Source organism: Mycothermus thermophilus (genome assembly GCF_041956435.1).
Source record: "Mycothermus thermophilus strain CBS 625.91 unplaced genomic scaffold VTJ04scaffold_7, whole genome shotgun sequence".
Taxonomy (NCBI): Eukaryota; Fungi; Ascomycota; class Sordariomycetes; order Sordariales; family Chaetomiaceae; genus Mycothermus; species Mycothermus thermophilus.
In genome coordinates, this window is record NW_027191433.1 from 681,238 (window position 1) to 695,677 (window position 14,440).

Here is a 14,440-nt window from a genome sequence, read left to right on the forward strand (position 1 = left end):
GCATCCTGCAGTGTTGCGGTATTCGTATGCTATCAAAAGCAGTGGCGCGGCAAGGTACCGAGCTGGCGAGTGACGAGTTTATTTTTCGTGACGGACCGAGCCATGGAGCGCTGCTGTGGAAGGATAAACCTGTGATGTCCGAAAAAGGGACAGATACCTACGAATAGTTGTGCGCTGAACTTCGGCATATGGATGCACTTTGATGTCGGCACGGCTGATGTCAGATGGGCTGGCGGTCGATCCCGTCGAGAACTCCGAATTCCGTACGAGCGGCCAGGTAGAAAACAGAAAGAAAAAAATCGAGGGAAAACGGTTATCAGATCAAAAGTCGACTTGACAGGGGCTAGATTTCACAAAATACATCGAATTCGGGCGTTCCTTGGATTCTTCTCGGGACGGCGATCTGAAATGGAAGGACGGGAGACGGCATGGCGACGGTTGCAAACTGCAACATCAAGAGGCTATTGGCGCCGTTGCCGTCAGTTTAAGCTTGGTCCAGGACTCCACTAAACTCGATTCGAACACACATCGTGGGGGGAGGGGAAGGGGTGGACCCGCCCTGCCTTTCCAAAAGAGGAAAACGCGCGGCATTGGGGCCGAGATCCTGCTTGGTTGGGCTTGGTGGCAGAAGGCGCAAAAGCTTGGCCTTGCACCTGCCATGTTTCTTCAATGCTTGCCATGGCAAAATGTCCCATGGTCGATTGTTCTTGCACTTGCAGCTGCAGCCAGCCGTTTTCTTCGTCCTTTTTTAAACTTTTCTGTGACAAAGGACCTCTCATCGACATCCATGGACGGGCACTCGCTCTGTCTCAGACTCTGCAAAACCACTGTGCAATCTAGAAGCCATCTTTGCCCACTCTCTCTATTGGCTGCTGCATCACGCCGTCGGGTCTCGACCTCTGGCCTAATCTCGTCGGCGTCATAGTCGTTGGCTGGACTCGCTGGACACCCTCATGCTCATCAATGTTTGCCTTCTGCATTGCATGAATCTCCTTCCCCTCTTGCTCTCGGCATAGATGTCCATCCCCACACCAATCCCCCCGTCAACTGGAGGACTGCGAAGTAACGGTGGGCGGCGCAGGGCTGGGAGCTCGGCGCAAACCCGGGCTACCAGCTCCTTCAGGTTGCTATGCCAAGGCGTTGGCGTTGCATCTCTTTTGCTTCAGAAACGGATATTACCTACGAGGGCTGAGGAATGGGAGGGAGAAGAAAGCCATTTCGATTCACAAGCTCATTGCTTTGATGGCGTGTACCTCTTCCATGCAAGTTCCGGACTAAGCTCCGGTGCCATGCCCGCCTGTCCACCTTATTCAGCGCTTCGTCAGACGGCCAACCCGCGTCCGCGACCCACCTCGCCCGCACCTCGTCGTCGTCCTGGTCCGGGCTGAGCACTGACTTGCATGTGCCAATCGCTCCAAGCACCTCGTTTCCCACTCTGGAGGATCCTGGGAGCTCGTGGTCATCGCCAGTAAGGGAAGGAAGTTGACATGTCAGCGGTGAGAGATATCTTCAACTCCACTTTGTGACGCGTTCAGCGCGTTGATAACGTATCAGGATTATACTGAGGGTCCCGGCGGCGGTGATGGCGATGATGATGATGATGATGATGATGATGAACATAATGACATCCCTGCACATTCTTCATACTCGCCCGGACCTGCCCCAACTCTCTACTGCCGCACGAAGTTATTGTAGAGTATCAGACCCGTGGAGAGCAGAATCTCACGTCGGCGAAGGCCATCCTCCGACGCCGACTCCCGGTCTGTGCCGTTGCTGACCGATGATTACGGAGTAGGTATGGACCTCACGGTCCCACCCGCAGATGTGTCCGCAATATACTAGTACGAGCTTCGCGTCCAGGGTTCTTCGTCCCAGCCAAACCCGTTCATGAGAGCATTTCACGTCCGAGCGAAGGATTCAACGGCCCTGCTTCATATTGAATAAGGTTCTCACTCAGATCTTGCTAATGACCTCCGGACCTGCCAGTTTAGACCTCCAGGTCAGGGCCTGGGTACGATCTGCAAGACCGTTGATCGGTAGTTCTTTGTGTCATCGCTGCCCTACGTTGATATGAGTGAGGGATAAGCAGAACAAATTACACCTCTCAACCTCCGAGGCTCAAGGTGAAAAAGGTCTTCGGCACTCCAGAGGGGAAACTCCTGAGGGGAATGAGGAGCTGCAAACACGGCGCCGGAGACGTGGTTCCAAGCTGCCAAAACCACCGGTCCAGAGTGTTTTGGACCAGACTCTTTGGTCTCTTTGGCCTGCGAGGAACTTTCACATTGCTATACTTCCGCTTTGGTACAACCGACTTCCTCCAGAGGCATCGGAGGATGCCGCGCGATTCTGACACATCGATGACATAGCAATCATAGCGTAGGGGCCCGTGTCCATGAGGTCGTAGACCCACGAAAACGGCCGCAAAACCATACTTATGATTGACATCTAACGCCGGCCCCAACCATTGCTAGTGCCCGAGATCGTGGTAATGGAGATCAGATGGACGGATGGCCTTTTTTGCGCGGATAGATGATGATGAGGATGGGGTGCTGCTACCTTGCACGGTCGTCAACGACAACATCAGGCCATGTTGACAGCAGTGTCGGAGGGTATACGAAGGAGTATTGATTGGGATGACAAAACCTTGTGTCATCCGAGTTCTCAATTTCATCCACAAACGCGAAACATGGAGTCCGGCGAGGGTACTTGCTCCGCCACTCTCCTCTAGCCCCTGAAAGAACAGAACTGCCCGGTTCAGGACACCGTCTCCCGTGTCTTTCTCTTTCGTGGCAACCCCTCGCACGAGATATTGGTGGTTCGAGGTCGTGGTCAAGGCTCGGGGGTTCTTGACGGAGCTGTACAGCTCGTCAAAGCATCCATCCGAGGCGTAGATGGACAGGGGAACTTCTTTCTCGGGGTCCCTTGAATGCCGGATGCGTAGTTCACTCTCACGGAACTGAACAAGCCTTGAGGATTTTCCTCTCGTGACCAAACTGATAGCGTATCCAACTCGTAAACAAACGACCAGAATACCAAAGAATGATCAAACAACCTCTTCTGCCAACCATGGCGTCCTCCTTTCCTCCATGTATCCCTCCATCTCCTTCTCCTCAAGCTTTCCTCAAACTGAGAATGACCTCCTTGCCGCCGTCGTCTCAACACCCCTGGACAACCTCCTCGTCGGCGTCGTCTCAATACCCCTCAATGACAACCATCCGATAGGCAGCAAGGCCGCAGTATGCAACAACCACGACCCCCAACTGTTAAACACCACCACCATGTTGGCCCCGTTAAATGCCCCGCTGGTCCATCCGTCAATTCCCGTCTTGAGTCGATACGCCTCCAGATACCCATCCGTCGATAACCCAAGCACAACCAACACCAACGCTCCCGTAGCCACCTTCCTCCAGCCTTTCTGCCCGGCTCCCTCCGCCCTGCCGATACCAAACGTGCGTTCAATGTTTTTCACCCGACGCTTCGTGTCCTGGATCTCCGTCCACATCTTCTTCCATCCACCCACAGTCATCGGTGGCGGCGGGAGTGGCTCGCGATCTCCATCTGACTCGTCGTCCGAAGAGGAAGGATTGTCATCCGGGTCAGGGGCCTGGCTCAGCTGGAGCGGCTGCCGGTCCTGAATCTCTTCCTCGGTAGCTTCGCGGTGCGGAGCCCCGCCGGCGTTGAACCTGACTCTGCGACTGCTCTGGGGATCCGCGGTACCAGAGCGGAGAGAGCTACGTCGACTGGGCTGGGAATCCGCGGTGGCGGGGCGGAGAGAACTACGGCGGCTGCTCTGGGAATCCGCTGTAGCGGGACGGATGGAGCTACGGCGACTGTGCTGGCTTTCTGAGGCGCTGGAACTCGTGGCGTCGCGAGGAATGTCGTCGAGCGGGGGCGCGGCGCCACGGACTTTTTCTTTTTCGGCTCGGTTTTGCAGCATCTCGAATATCTCGCGCGGGTTGAAGATGACGGTTTCTGGGCGCGAGGAGGCAGTTGAGGGGCGGCTGCGGGCGAGGCTCCCGTAGCTGCTGGATGGACGGAGACTAGCAGTATCGGTAGGCTCTAGTTTCTCCTCCCCCCCCTCCCTCCTCCTCCCCCTCCTGTGGCAGCACCCGGGCCAGCTCATCAAACAGTCTCTCACTGTCGACGGGTATGGGGAGGTTACCACCAGAAACGTTACCCCCAGCACCAGCAGGTGCGGTGACAGAAATTTGGGGCTGTTCTTGACTTTGCTCCTCTTTTTCTTCCTCCTTCTCCTCCTCCTCCATCTGTGGCGGTATCTGGAGCTGCTCATCAAACAGCCTCTCACTGTCGACGGGTATGGGGAGGTCACCTCCAGAAATGCGACCACCAGGACCAGCAGGTGCAGTTATGGAACTTTGGGGTTGGCCTCGGCTTTGCTCCTGCATCGAGCATGAAGGGCCGAATTCGTGTCCAGAAATGCCACCACCATCACCATCTCCTCCTCCTCCTCCTCCTCCTCCACCACCACCACTACCCCCACTGCCAGCACCACCGTTGCCGCCCTTGGCTGATCCTTCCCCTTGAGCGGGCGAGGGCTTGTCACCCTGCTCCATGCTCCGCAATCGTTCGTTCTCATCCATCCTTTTGTAGAACCTGATGATCACATCCTTTTCCTCCTGCGTCAGCTCCCGTCCCTTCATTACCTGACTTCTCAAGATCTGGTCCCTCGCGAGCAGGTCATTCATTGTCTCCCCCGGCTTGGGCTTCGTGCCGGAGAGCTTGAAGGGCACGTAGTCCGGATAGGCCGTATCCGGGCGCGCGAAGAAGGGCGCTCTGGGGTTGGGGGACACATCGTTCAGATCCACTCCGCCGTACATGATCGGCGAAGGTCTTGTGGTTTCTTCTTCATCTTCGTCCTTGACTCCGGCGTCGTCACCGCCTTCGAGATTTTCGAGGCCGGCAAAGTCGTCATCGGCGGGTTCTATTGAGTCATCTATTGTGTCAGTGTCATTGCCGTGTCAGGACATATCTGGACGCAGAATTCCTAGGTGACTTCTAGATCCCGAGAAAGAAGAGATGAGGTGATCGCTCATTCAGCACTACCACCGTCGGGGGAAGGTTGCATATGAGGGGAATTATGTGATAATGTACCTGGTGGTTGGGGAATTTGGTCCTGAGATTCTCGGTGTGACATGGTGATTGGGACAACTGGTATCAATGTCCGTCGACGTGATGACTGATGGAGATGTATGGAAAAGAGGTTACAGAGGGAGTTGAGCCTCTTGAGCTCACCGGGGTTAAATCTCTCCAAGCAGTCTGCAGTGGCTATGAGCACTTGGATAGGGAGCGGTGACATGGAGTAACAAAGGGGTCTGGAGAGCTTCACCTTTGTCGCAACGATGAGCTCGGGGGTTCAGGGTAGCTTTGTTGGGTACATAGCCGGAAACAGAACAAGCTGAATGGAAGCCACAAAGACAAAGAAATTCAGGCGGAGTTTAAAACTTACTTACGTAGGTAGATGTATGCATGTCTCAGATGTAGCCGTGGTCGCAGTGCGGTATGGAATATATTGTGATTGACAATGGATAAGAGTCATTTGGTCTCTTGAAGCCAGAGAATCAGAGGACCATGTTTCAAGCAACACCGACAACACAGATGTCATTTTCTTGGTTCTTATTGTCGGGGTATTGCCAGAAACAAAAAGCTGATCAGTCATTTCATCATCAGGAGACTCAGGAGACCGACCGTCCCAAAATGACATAAGTCAGGTATCATCACAAAACCAAAACAAGCCACTCTAAAAACCCGCGTTGTCAACACGGAAGCCTCCCACCCACAACCCCAAAGCCAAACGCCATACGAAAACACCAAAACGCCATGGTGCATACAATGTGACTCAACCCCACCCCTTTTTCCAACAGCCATACCCTACCACAAAGCATCCGCATCCACCATCTCCTCTTCATCCCTCCTCGACCTCCCACTCATCCTCTTCTTTCTCTTCCCCTGATGCTGCTGCTGCTGCTGCTGCTGCTCCCCTTGTCCCGCAATGGCCATGTTCGTCCACACCGTTCCCCCTTCCAACCCCGGACTCTCCCGCGCATCAACAAACGTCCCCTCCCCGGGCGTCAATGTGGCCGTCGTCGGCGGAGGCGACGCCACCACCACACTCCCGCGGTGATGCACAGGATTGCTCAACGGCGACGCAAGTGGCGAGCCTGACGTGCCGATCAGCGTCGTCGCCGGGGAGTCCATCCCCGCCGCCGCTGCCGCTGCGGCCTGCTGCTGCATCGCGGCCGCGACTGTTGGGGACGGATGCGCCGGCAACCCTGATGGCATGCCGTTCCGGAGGGTTGCCGAGACGGGGCTGAAGCGGGGAGATTGGATGGGCGAGGAGTAAGGGAGGGAGATGACGTGGTTGTAGATGCGGGAACTGCGGTTGCGGCGGTGCCGGCGGAAGGGGAGAGTGTGGGTGGTTGGGTTGGTCGGCCCGGGGGTTCCGGGAAAGGAGGGAGAGGGTGGTGGCGAGCTGGCGGCGAGGGGGGAGGTTGGACGCCAGGCGTCACCGAATGCGCGGCCGGGAGGTTGGGTGATGAGGAGGAGCGCGGAGAGGAAGACGAGAGCGTCGTCCAGGAGGAAGGTGGTAAGTTCAGAGCGGGCGAAGTCGCTGGCTAGCCCGTTGGCGAAGATGCCCAGGCGGACGGCGGCGCGGATCAGGAGGAGGGAGATGGAAATTTGGAGGCCTGATATGGGCAGAGGAGTTAGAACAAGGCAGCTAGATACTGATGGGGGATTTCAACTTACAGATCAAGAAGTAGCGGAAGCGTTTTGTCAGATAGACATGGGCGTAGGTGTCATCGAGGATATAACGGCGGTGATGAAGCTTGTACCGAAAGTACCGGTACGCTCCCAGAAGAGCAATGAGGCCGGCGGTCTGGATGGCCAGACCCGCGATGAGGATATTCATGCCTTGCCTTCCCTGGTGTGGTTGTCAATGCTTGTCCTCTTTTCTGGAATGGAATGCCTCGTACCCCTCTGGAATCCTCGGCCGTTGAAGCAAACCCTATCCCAATAGACTGGAAGGCCAGGGTGAAAACGTCGACGACAAGGAAAAAGACGTTAACATATCCTGGCTCTGAGACGAGCTGGAACTCGTCGCCGTAGATGACCATAATATGAGGAAGAACCAACGCTAGCGACGACCCAACGAGCACGGCGCCCCAGTGCGTCCCGAGGAGATATAGCGTCAAATAAACATGGCTAGTCGGGTTGGATACCAGCAGGATCCTGGCGACATGGCCGACAACCTCGAAGATAATAGCCAGGAGAAGGAGCCCAGAGTGGATTCGCGCCCCGTAGCGTAGCCCGGTAAAGACGAGAGGCGGGATAAGAGCGGCGAAAAGTCCGAGCATCGCAGAATTCCCAGCCGGCGACAGAGGGCTGGCTAGAATGCCCCAAAGGGCAGGACAGCCCCCTGCTTCGCAGATTGGGGCCGAGGGAGCCATGTTGTCTGCTGTCTAGGGACTCGGAGTCGCCCCTTTTGCCATCAACAGCAACTATGGTCGGACAGAGTCAGCATCGGAGGGGAATGGCATGGACTACACCCCTGGGAGACATATCACGATATCATGAACTCCGGCGGAGGAGGGCAGGAAGATTTAACATGATATTCTTCCCCGACGGCCGGATTGGGACATGGGTGTTGGCAAACCGACCGGCACTCAAGTCTGCCACACTGGCGCTTAAGCGGCACATGGCAGTGGTGTTGGGCCAGCATCCAGAGCCGTGGAGACGAATAAAAAACATCTGCCACAGTTGATAGTGGGCACTGCTCCGGTAGACCGGCTCCGAGAAGGTGGGAGGAACATGGTAGTTGTTTATCTGGCACCACCCAGGGACTAGCTGCTGCTGCAACATACTTGTGTAGGTGATCTCCGAAGGCACCAACACCTTCAAACCCCGCCGTATCTGGGCAGTCGATACCACAACGGAACATAACCAGGTCTCTAATTCCGCATGTGCGGCAGATGGATCTACGCCGTAGCTCAACGGCGAAGGGATGCCGGGGCAGAATAGGCCGTTCCATTGGCCGCATAAGGATGCAAGCCACATGCTGTTGGTTGTTGGTGTGTTACCCCTTGCTGCAGGTGAGCCCTGCAGGGAAAGAAAAAAAGCTTGCAGATGTTTGGAAAACAAACTTTGGGCTGCACGGTGCGCAATTCTATGGCTGGTCAAGAGACGAGAGAACATACTCTATATGATGGACGATCATGAACGCCCCTGACTAAGGGTGAATATAGACTGTGTACTCTCCCTGGAGATGGGCCCTTGACGAGAAGTCTTCCTTAGGTTTGTCGTTCTGGAGATATAGTTATAGTCCATAAGGTAGCTGTTTTGAGGTCTACAATATGGACGAGTAGACGCACCGTGTGAGTATGGAAACTCCACACGGTAACAGGGGGAGAGAACCAACATGACGTTGGCGTCCTCGAAACAAGGATTGAGCTCGAACCCGCATCCGATCATTTTCTTCAAGATTCACGCAGGATCTGGCATTCAATCCATCTCACAGCCCCTAACAACGTGAAGAGTCGATTCGAACCTTCCATATCGCGGTAGATTGTATCTGGTTGCACTTGCTTTTCACAAGGGGCTCGGGCTCAGGGGGATCAAGAGAAACATACTTGAACCTTCACTCACTCGAACTTCGAGTCACCTGAGTCCTGATCTGCCTGGCCTCTCAACGGACGACCTGCATCTGATCTGCCTGATCCAGCTCACCCGGCCAAACTCCGCCTCCAGGGCCATGAACGGCGGGGTGGTCACCCTTCGGGATGCGTCATGCTTCCCCAGAGCCGCAAGCGCCCGCGCTTATGCAGGCACTTGGACCAGGCACTCATCTCCTGCGCATCCGATACGATACTTTAGCGCCCAAGCGCTACGATACCGCCATTCCACATCAACATCAACAACGACAGACGCACGTATCAAGGCCCTGGGTAGAGCAATAGCCGATGAATATGCACAACTCAAAGACCGCTATGGTAAGATTCTGCGGAGATAGTGTCTCTACCCCGCTCGCGTCTATCGCTAGACGCGCCTGTTTGGGAGGGCGAGTTGACGCAGTGAGACTTGACACATCGCTTACATACCATTCTGCAGACGCACCCAAGTATCCTGTGGTCCTCGCCCATGGTCTGCTGGGCTTTTCTGAACTCCGCCTGGCTGGGCCTTATCTCCCCGGCATCTCGTACTGGCGCGGCATCAAGGACGCCCTGACCGCCAACCGCGCCGAGATCATCCTGACCCAGGTCCCCCCCACGAGCTCCATAGAGAAGCGCGCTATTAAGTTGGCGCAGGACATCGAGGCCCATGCTGCAGGCAAGTCTGTTAACATCATAGCCCACAGCATGGGTGGCTTGGATGCGAGGTACATGATTTCGCGGCTCAAGCCTCCCAACGTGAAGGTCAAGTCGCTAGTTACCATCGCCACACCCCATCACGGCAGTGCTTTTGCAGACCATCTCATTGACCGCATTGGTCCGGACTACCTTGATCGTGTCTTCAACCTTTGGGAGCGCGTAACGGGCTGGGAGCCCAGTGCCTTTTCCCAGCTTACAGCACGCTACATGGCCGAGGAGTTTAATCCCCAGACGCCGGACGACCCGGAGGTGCAGTACTACTCGTACGGTGCAATGATCAGGCACAAGCCACCACTTTTGAGTCCGTTAAGGCACTCTCACCGCATCATCGAGGAACGGGAGGGCCCCAATGACGGGTTGGTGAGTGTCGAAAGCAGTCAATGGGGTACTTACAAGGGCACGCTGCTGGGCGTGGATCACTGGGATTTGATCAATTGGAACAACATGTTGCAGTTTACCATCCACAAGTGGATGGGAATACCACCAACGTAAGTTGAGAGTCTGGCCAAAAGTGTGGGTGTACATCTAGCTAACTAATTTTTCCTTTTCCACTAGGTTCAACGCCGTGGCCTTTTATTTGGACATTGGCGATATGCTGGCCAAAGAGGGACTATGAGGTTCCAAGATGGAGGACATAACCTCTGTTGAAGCCGTCTCACTCAAGGACTCATTTCCCAAAGCTGGCAAGCATCTTCCTTACCTACAAAGACCTGTTTTTCCAGCAATGCACTTGGTACTGAGGCTGGTTAACTGCCCATCATGTGGATGTCTGTGCAGGACATGCCTATGACATTGGTCAGGTTGATGAACGTATATCGCCTGGGACGGCTTCTAAAACGCTACTACTCGCCACCTGCAATTTAAGGTGGCCGCCAGCACTTGCGAGGAGTTCACAATATGTCCATATGGTCAGGCTTTCAGTTGTCAAGTGAAAGCCAAGACATCTGACCGACACAAAACCACCCTGAACCGCTAGCCGCCCCGACCCGAACATCTCCTCCCGACCATACTTAGGTACTACCACATCTCATTCCAATATATGTAACAAGACAGATATTCGCGGGGACGGTTTCACGGTGTCTATTCTGTGCCTCCCACGAGCAGGAAGGCAATCCAAATCTGGGAACGAAGATCTGTCACAACAGACCCAAGGAGCAGTCGTGAAGAGTCAGAACATGGTTGGCTTCGGTGAGCAGGTGTTTACCGTCCTTCAATAAAGTTTGAAGGTTGGACCAAATATATTGCCAGCCACTGACTGTCTCTACGGCACTCGGAGTAGCACATGCCTCGGCAAGTATCCGTCCCTGGAGGTTCAGGGGCTGGCAAGAGTTCAGATGATGTGCCTGGAACCTCAGAATACTCGTACATCGCGCTCCGGGATGTCATGACCCAGCCATCAGGTGTGACTTCCACTGCCCTTGGCCTTACCGTTGCATGCTCACGCAGAGCATCCACCTGGACCTATTGTACCTACATCTAGATGGACATAGTTATTTTGTGTCCTAACACAGATTTCCCCTGTGGTTCCTCATGGCCCTTGTTTATTTCTGTCGGTCCACCATGGCTGTGCCTTGAATGAGTTATCTACATGCATATGCTGTTTGTACATCCTTTCGTCGACCGGAAACATCTATGGCTGGGGTATGACAGCGAAGAGAGCGAGGATATTCCGAGGATTCTGACGGACTAGTCATGATGGGACTGCAGGACTAGGTCCGACAAGCCATGTCACCAGAATTGGATTGCTGATATCAAGTGCCCGGCTACAAGAGGAAGTGAGTATCTGATAATGTGTAAAACACCCTGGAGATTTCGGGTGCCATTGGGCATTCGGGCACCATTTGGTCTGGTTACTAAACTGAACCACCAACAGCCGATCACTCGGGGTTGAATGCAGCGTCATCTTGATATCTGCCGAAAGAAGTCAACTAGGACACAATGTCTGTCATGCCCTCACTGTTGACCTACCTTGGCTTTCGGGCCATTGCTATCGACGTCCGCTCGCCAACTATGCGTGACGTTGTGTGAGTTGGAGACTTGGGATGATTTCGCCAACTCTTGTGGCATCTCCGTCCCACCTCCTGCGATCAGACTGGAGCGCTTTGCGCTACTGGTTGTGATGCCTCGAGACATACTCGTATATCATCACAGCATCATCACTAGCACGTTTCCTGGCCTCAGGGAACTTGGTCTCCACTACCATGACATCTCGCATCCCAAGTCAAGCGGGGATGTCAGGTTCACCTTCGAGCAATGTATTCCATCTTGATATTCCCCCTATCATTCTTCTCCGTTGCCCTCCATCCCTGATTTTCGACACCCATTAATATACTTGAGGTAAATTAATACTCCGGCGTCTCCCCATACCCTTCATCTATCCGTCTTACATCCTTATACCATCCAAGCATGCGTCCAAAACGCAGCCTCTCCGTCCTCGCAGCGGTAGTATCCTCTACAGGCTCATCCGTGTCAACATTCACGCCCACACGACCTCCCGCGGTTCCCCTCGCTGTGAGATCACCATATCTTAACGCCTGGCTTCAGGGGGGAGATTCCGGCCCTCTCCTCCCGGGATCTTGGCCGCGGCATTGGACGTAAGTTCATCACTGCCACATCCTCCTCCCTGACAACCAATCTGACTTTGTTCACACGACCAGCGGTGGGCCACTTGGGTGGCAAGGCCTCGTCGCCGTCGACGGGGTGACGTACACTTGGATGGGCACCTCCCAGGATCGGGAGATCGTGGAGCAGACCTCGCTCGAATACACATCGACGCAAAGCATTTTCAGGTTTGATGTCGCGGGAAAGGTTGAACTGATCGCCACGTTCCTATCGCCCGTCTATGCGGATGATTTGGCGCGGCAGGCGCTCCAGTTTTCGTACCTCACGGTGAAGGCAAGGTCAGTGGATGGTGCGCCGCATGAGGTGCAGTTGTATATCGATGTTACTGGTGGTAGGTATGCTCTGCTTCGTCTGGTTGTTTTGGTGATGAACCTGATGGCTAACGGTGATGATAGAATGGGCCAGTGGAAATACCTCCGAGACGATTGAGTGGGAGGCAGGAACGTCGGATGGCGTGGCGTACCTGAAGTTCTTCCGGAGCAATCAAGAAGAGTTCGAGGAAGTGGATGAGATTGCCAGTTGGGGGAAGTGGTATCTGGCCACAGGGTCCGATAACAGCGTAAGCCATTTCCGTGGGTTTGACGGGTATCATCTGGCAGCCTCTAACATTCCATCTAGTTGAGCTGGCAAATAGGGGCAGCTGATGATGTGAGGCGCCGGTTTGATGGGGATAGGATCCTCGCTAACTCGTCAGAGTCGGACTATCGAGCAGTGGATGACGAGTGGTAAGCCCCCTGGACGAACTCCCCCAGGTTGTGGCCACTAGAGCTGATACATCTCCAGGCCTGTCTTTGCCTTCTCACACGATCTTTGGAGCATAGCTGATGACGAGACTGAACGAGTCGTCATTCTCGGCCTTGTCCAAGACCACGTTATCCACTTCGCTGGCCTCAGTTGCAAGATGGAACCCGTCCCGGGCCTCTGGTCATCCTACTACTCCGGTGAGTTGTCATCCGTCGCGGCGTTCTACAACGACTATGAGCACGCCAAAGACGCCTCGTTGGCACTCGATCAGAAGATACAGACCGACTCGGTCAACGCGGCGGGCCAGGGATACGCCACCATCACGACGCTCGCAGTCCGTCAAACCTTTGGGGCACTGCAATATGCTGGTAATTCTTCCAAACCGTACATATTCCTCAAGGAGATCAGTTCCAACAGCGATATCCAAACCGTAGATGTCATATTCCCGGCGTGGCCCATTTTCATGTACCTCAACCCAAAACTAGGTCGGTATCTGCTCGATCCGTTGTTCGAGAACCAAGAGAGCGGCGCATATCCAAATGCCTTCGCGGAGCACGACCTTGGCACGTTCCCCATAGCTAAAGGCTACCCGGACGGCCTGGACGAGCCCATGCCTCTGGAGGAGTGTGGCAACATGATCATCATGACTTTGTCATATGCCCAGCGTACCGGTGATGTGGACTACCTCGTGGCGCACTACCCCCTCCTAGAGCAATGGGCGTGGTTTCTGATGGAGGAGTCGCTCATCCCCGAGAACCAGTTGAGCACTGATGATTTCGCCGGGACTCTACCGTACGTTCCTCCCCGCCCTTTTTTTTACCATAGTAATTAAATCGACTCTAACTCTCCCCCAGGAACCAAACCAATCTCGCCCTCAAAGGCATCATCGGCCTCAAAGCCATGTCCCAAATCGCCCAACTCACCAACAAGGCCGACTCGTATGGCGAGAAGGCCGAAGCCTACCTCGAAGGCTGGAAATCACTGGCCATCAACACCGCCGCCAACCCGCCCCATACAACACTCAGCTACGGTCAAAACGATACCCACGGCCTGCTCTATAACCTTTATGCCGACGCGCTGCTCAACCTGTCCTTCATCCCGCAGGATATCTACGACATGCAGAGCGACTTCTACCCAACCGTTGCGGATGAGTACGGAGTGCCTCTGGATACGAGACATACCTGGGCGAAGTCGGATTGGCAGATGTTTGCTGCAGCGGTGGCAAGCAACAGCATGAGGGATATGCTGGTGGGTAAACTGGCCAGGTGGGTGGGGGAGACCAGTACGTATATGGCCATGACGGATTTATATGACGTCCAAACGGGAGGGTTTCCGGAGAATGGACCGTACTTTATGGCGAGGCCGGTACAAGGGGGGTTGTTTGCGCTGTTGGCGCTGCCGAAGTGAGGGTCTCAGTATGCCCTTTTCATGTAAACGGTTCTGGAGACTACCTCACTCATGAGATTGAATGGGTTTGGAACGTCACTCTGATGTCGCTTTGTTGTGTCGAACATGTTATCCCTTTGGCGAAACAACCCTCCCATCCCCTGAAGCCTGGGGGTTCTTTTCTGTGGTTAATATGAGCCAGTTGTGAAACCCTGGTGCCATAATTGGCGGTCTCGATATGTTCAAGTCGTGTGTTAGTGGTTCGATATGTAGCGGTTTGGTGTTGCAGCCGCTGTTGTTGAACG

At 54.6% G+C, this 14,440-nt stretch overlaps 4 protein-coding genes across 4 annotated transcripts; 2 read left to right on the forward strand and 2 right to left on the reverse strand.

The window, feature by feature from the left end:
• Positions 1–3,121: 3,121 nt before the first annotated feature.
• VTJ04DRAFT_9796 (uncharacterized protein) lies at positions 3,122–5,155 on the reverse strand (the record flags this gene model as incomplete). The annotated part of the gene is made up of 3 exons (XM_069368381.1): positions 3,122–4,025; positions 4,129–4,954; positions 5,113–5,155. 3 exons carry the CDS (start codon positions 5,153–5,155, stop codon positions 3,122–3,124), a joined length of 1,773 nt encoding a protein of 590 aa, XP_069214531.1.
• Positions 5,156–5,889: 734 nt separating this feature from the next.
• VTJ04DRAFT_9797 (uncharacterized protein) lies at positions 5,890–7,466 on the reverse strand (the record flags this gene model as incomplete). The annotated part of the gene is made up of 3 exons (XM_069368382.1): positions 5,890–6,704; positions 6,766–6,940; positions 6,993–7,466. 3 exons carry the CDS (start codon positions 7,464–7,466, stop codon positions 5,890–5,892), a joined length of 1,464 nt encoding a protein of 487 aa, XP_069214532.1.
• Positions 7,467–8,767: 1,301 nt separating this feature from the next.
• VTJ04DRAFT_9798 (uncharacterized protein) lies at positions 8,768–9,999 on the forward strand (the record flags this gene model as incomplete). Its single annotated transcript, XM_069368383.1, has 3 exons — positions 8,768–9,005; positions 9,124–9,871; positions 9,939–9,999. The coding sequence occupies 3 exons, from the start codon at positions 8,768–8,770 to the stop codon at positions 9,997–9,999; spliced, it is 1,047 nt and encodes a 348-aa protein (XP_069214533.1).
• A 1,790-nt stretch (positions 10,000–11,789) lies between these two features.
• On the forward strand, positions 11,790–14,156 carry VTJ04DRAFT_9799 (uncharacterized protein; the record flags this gene model as incomplete). The annotated part of the gene is made up of 6 exons (XM_069368384.1): positions 11,790–11,977; positions 12,041–12,336; positions 12,401–12,564; positions 12,624–12,730; positions 12,789–13,541; positions 13,604–14,156. The coding sequence occupies 6 exons, from the start codon at positions 11,790–11,792 to the stop codon at positions 14,154–14,156; spliced, it is 2,061 nt and encodes a 686-aa protein (XP_069214534.1).
• Positions 14,157–14,440: the final 284 nt, after the last annotated feature.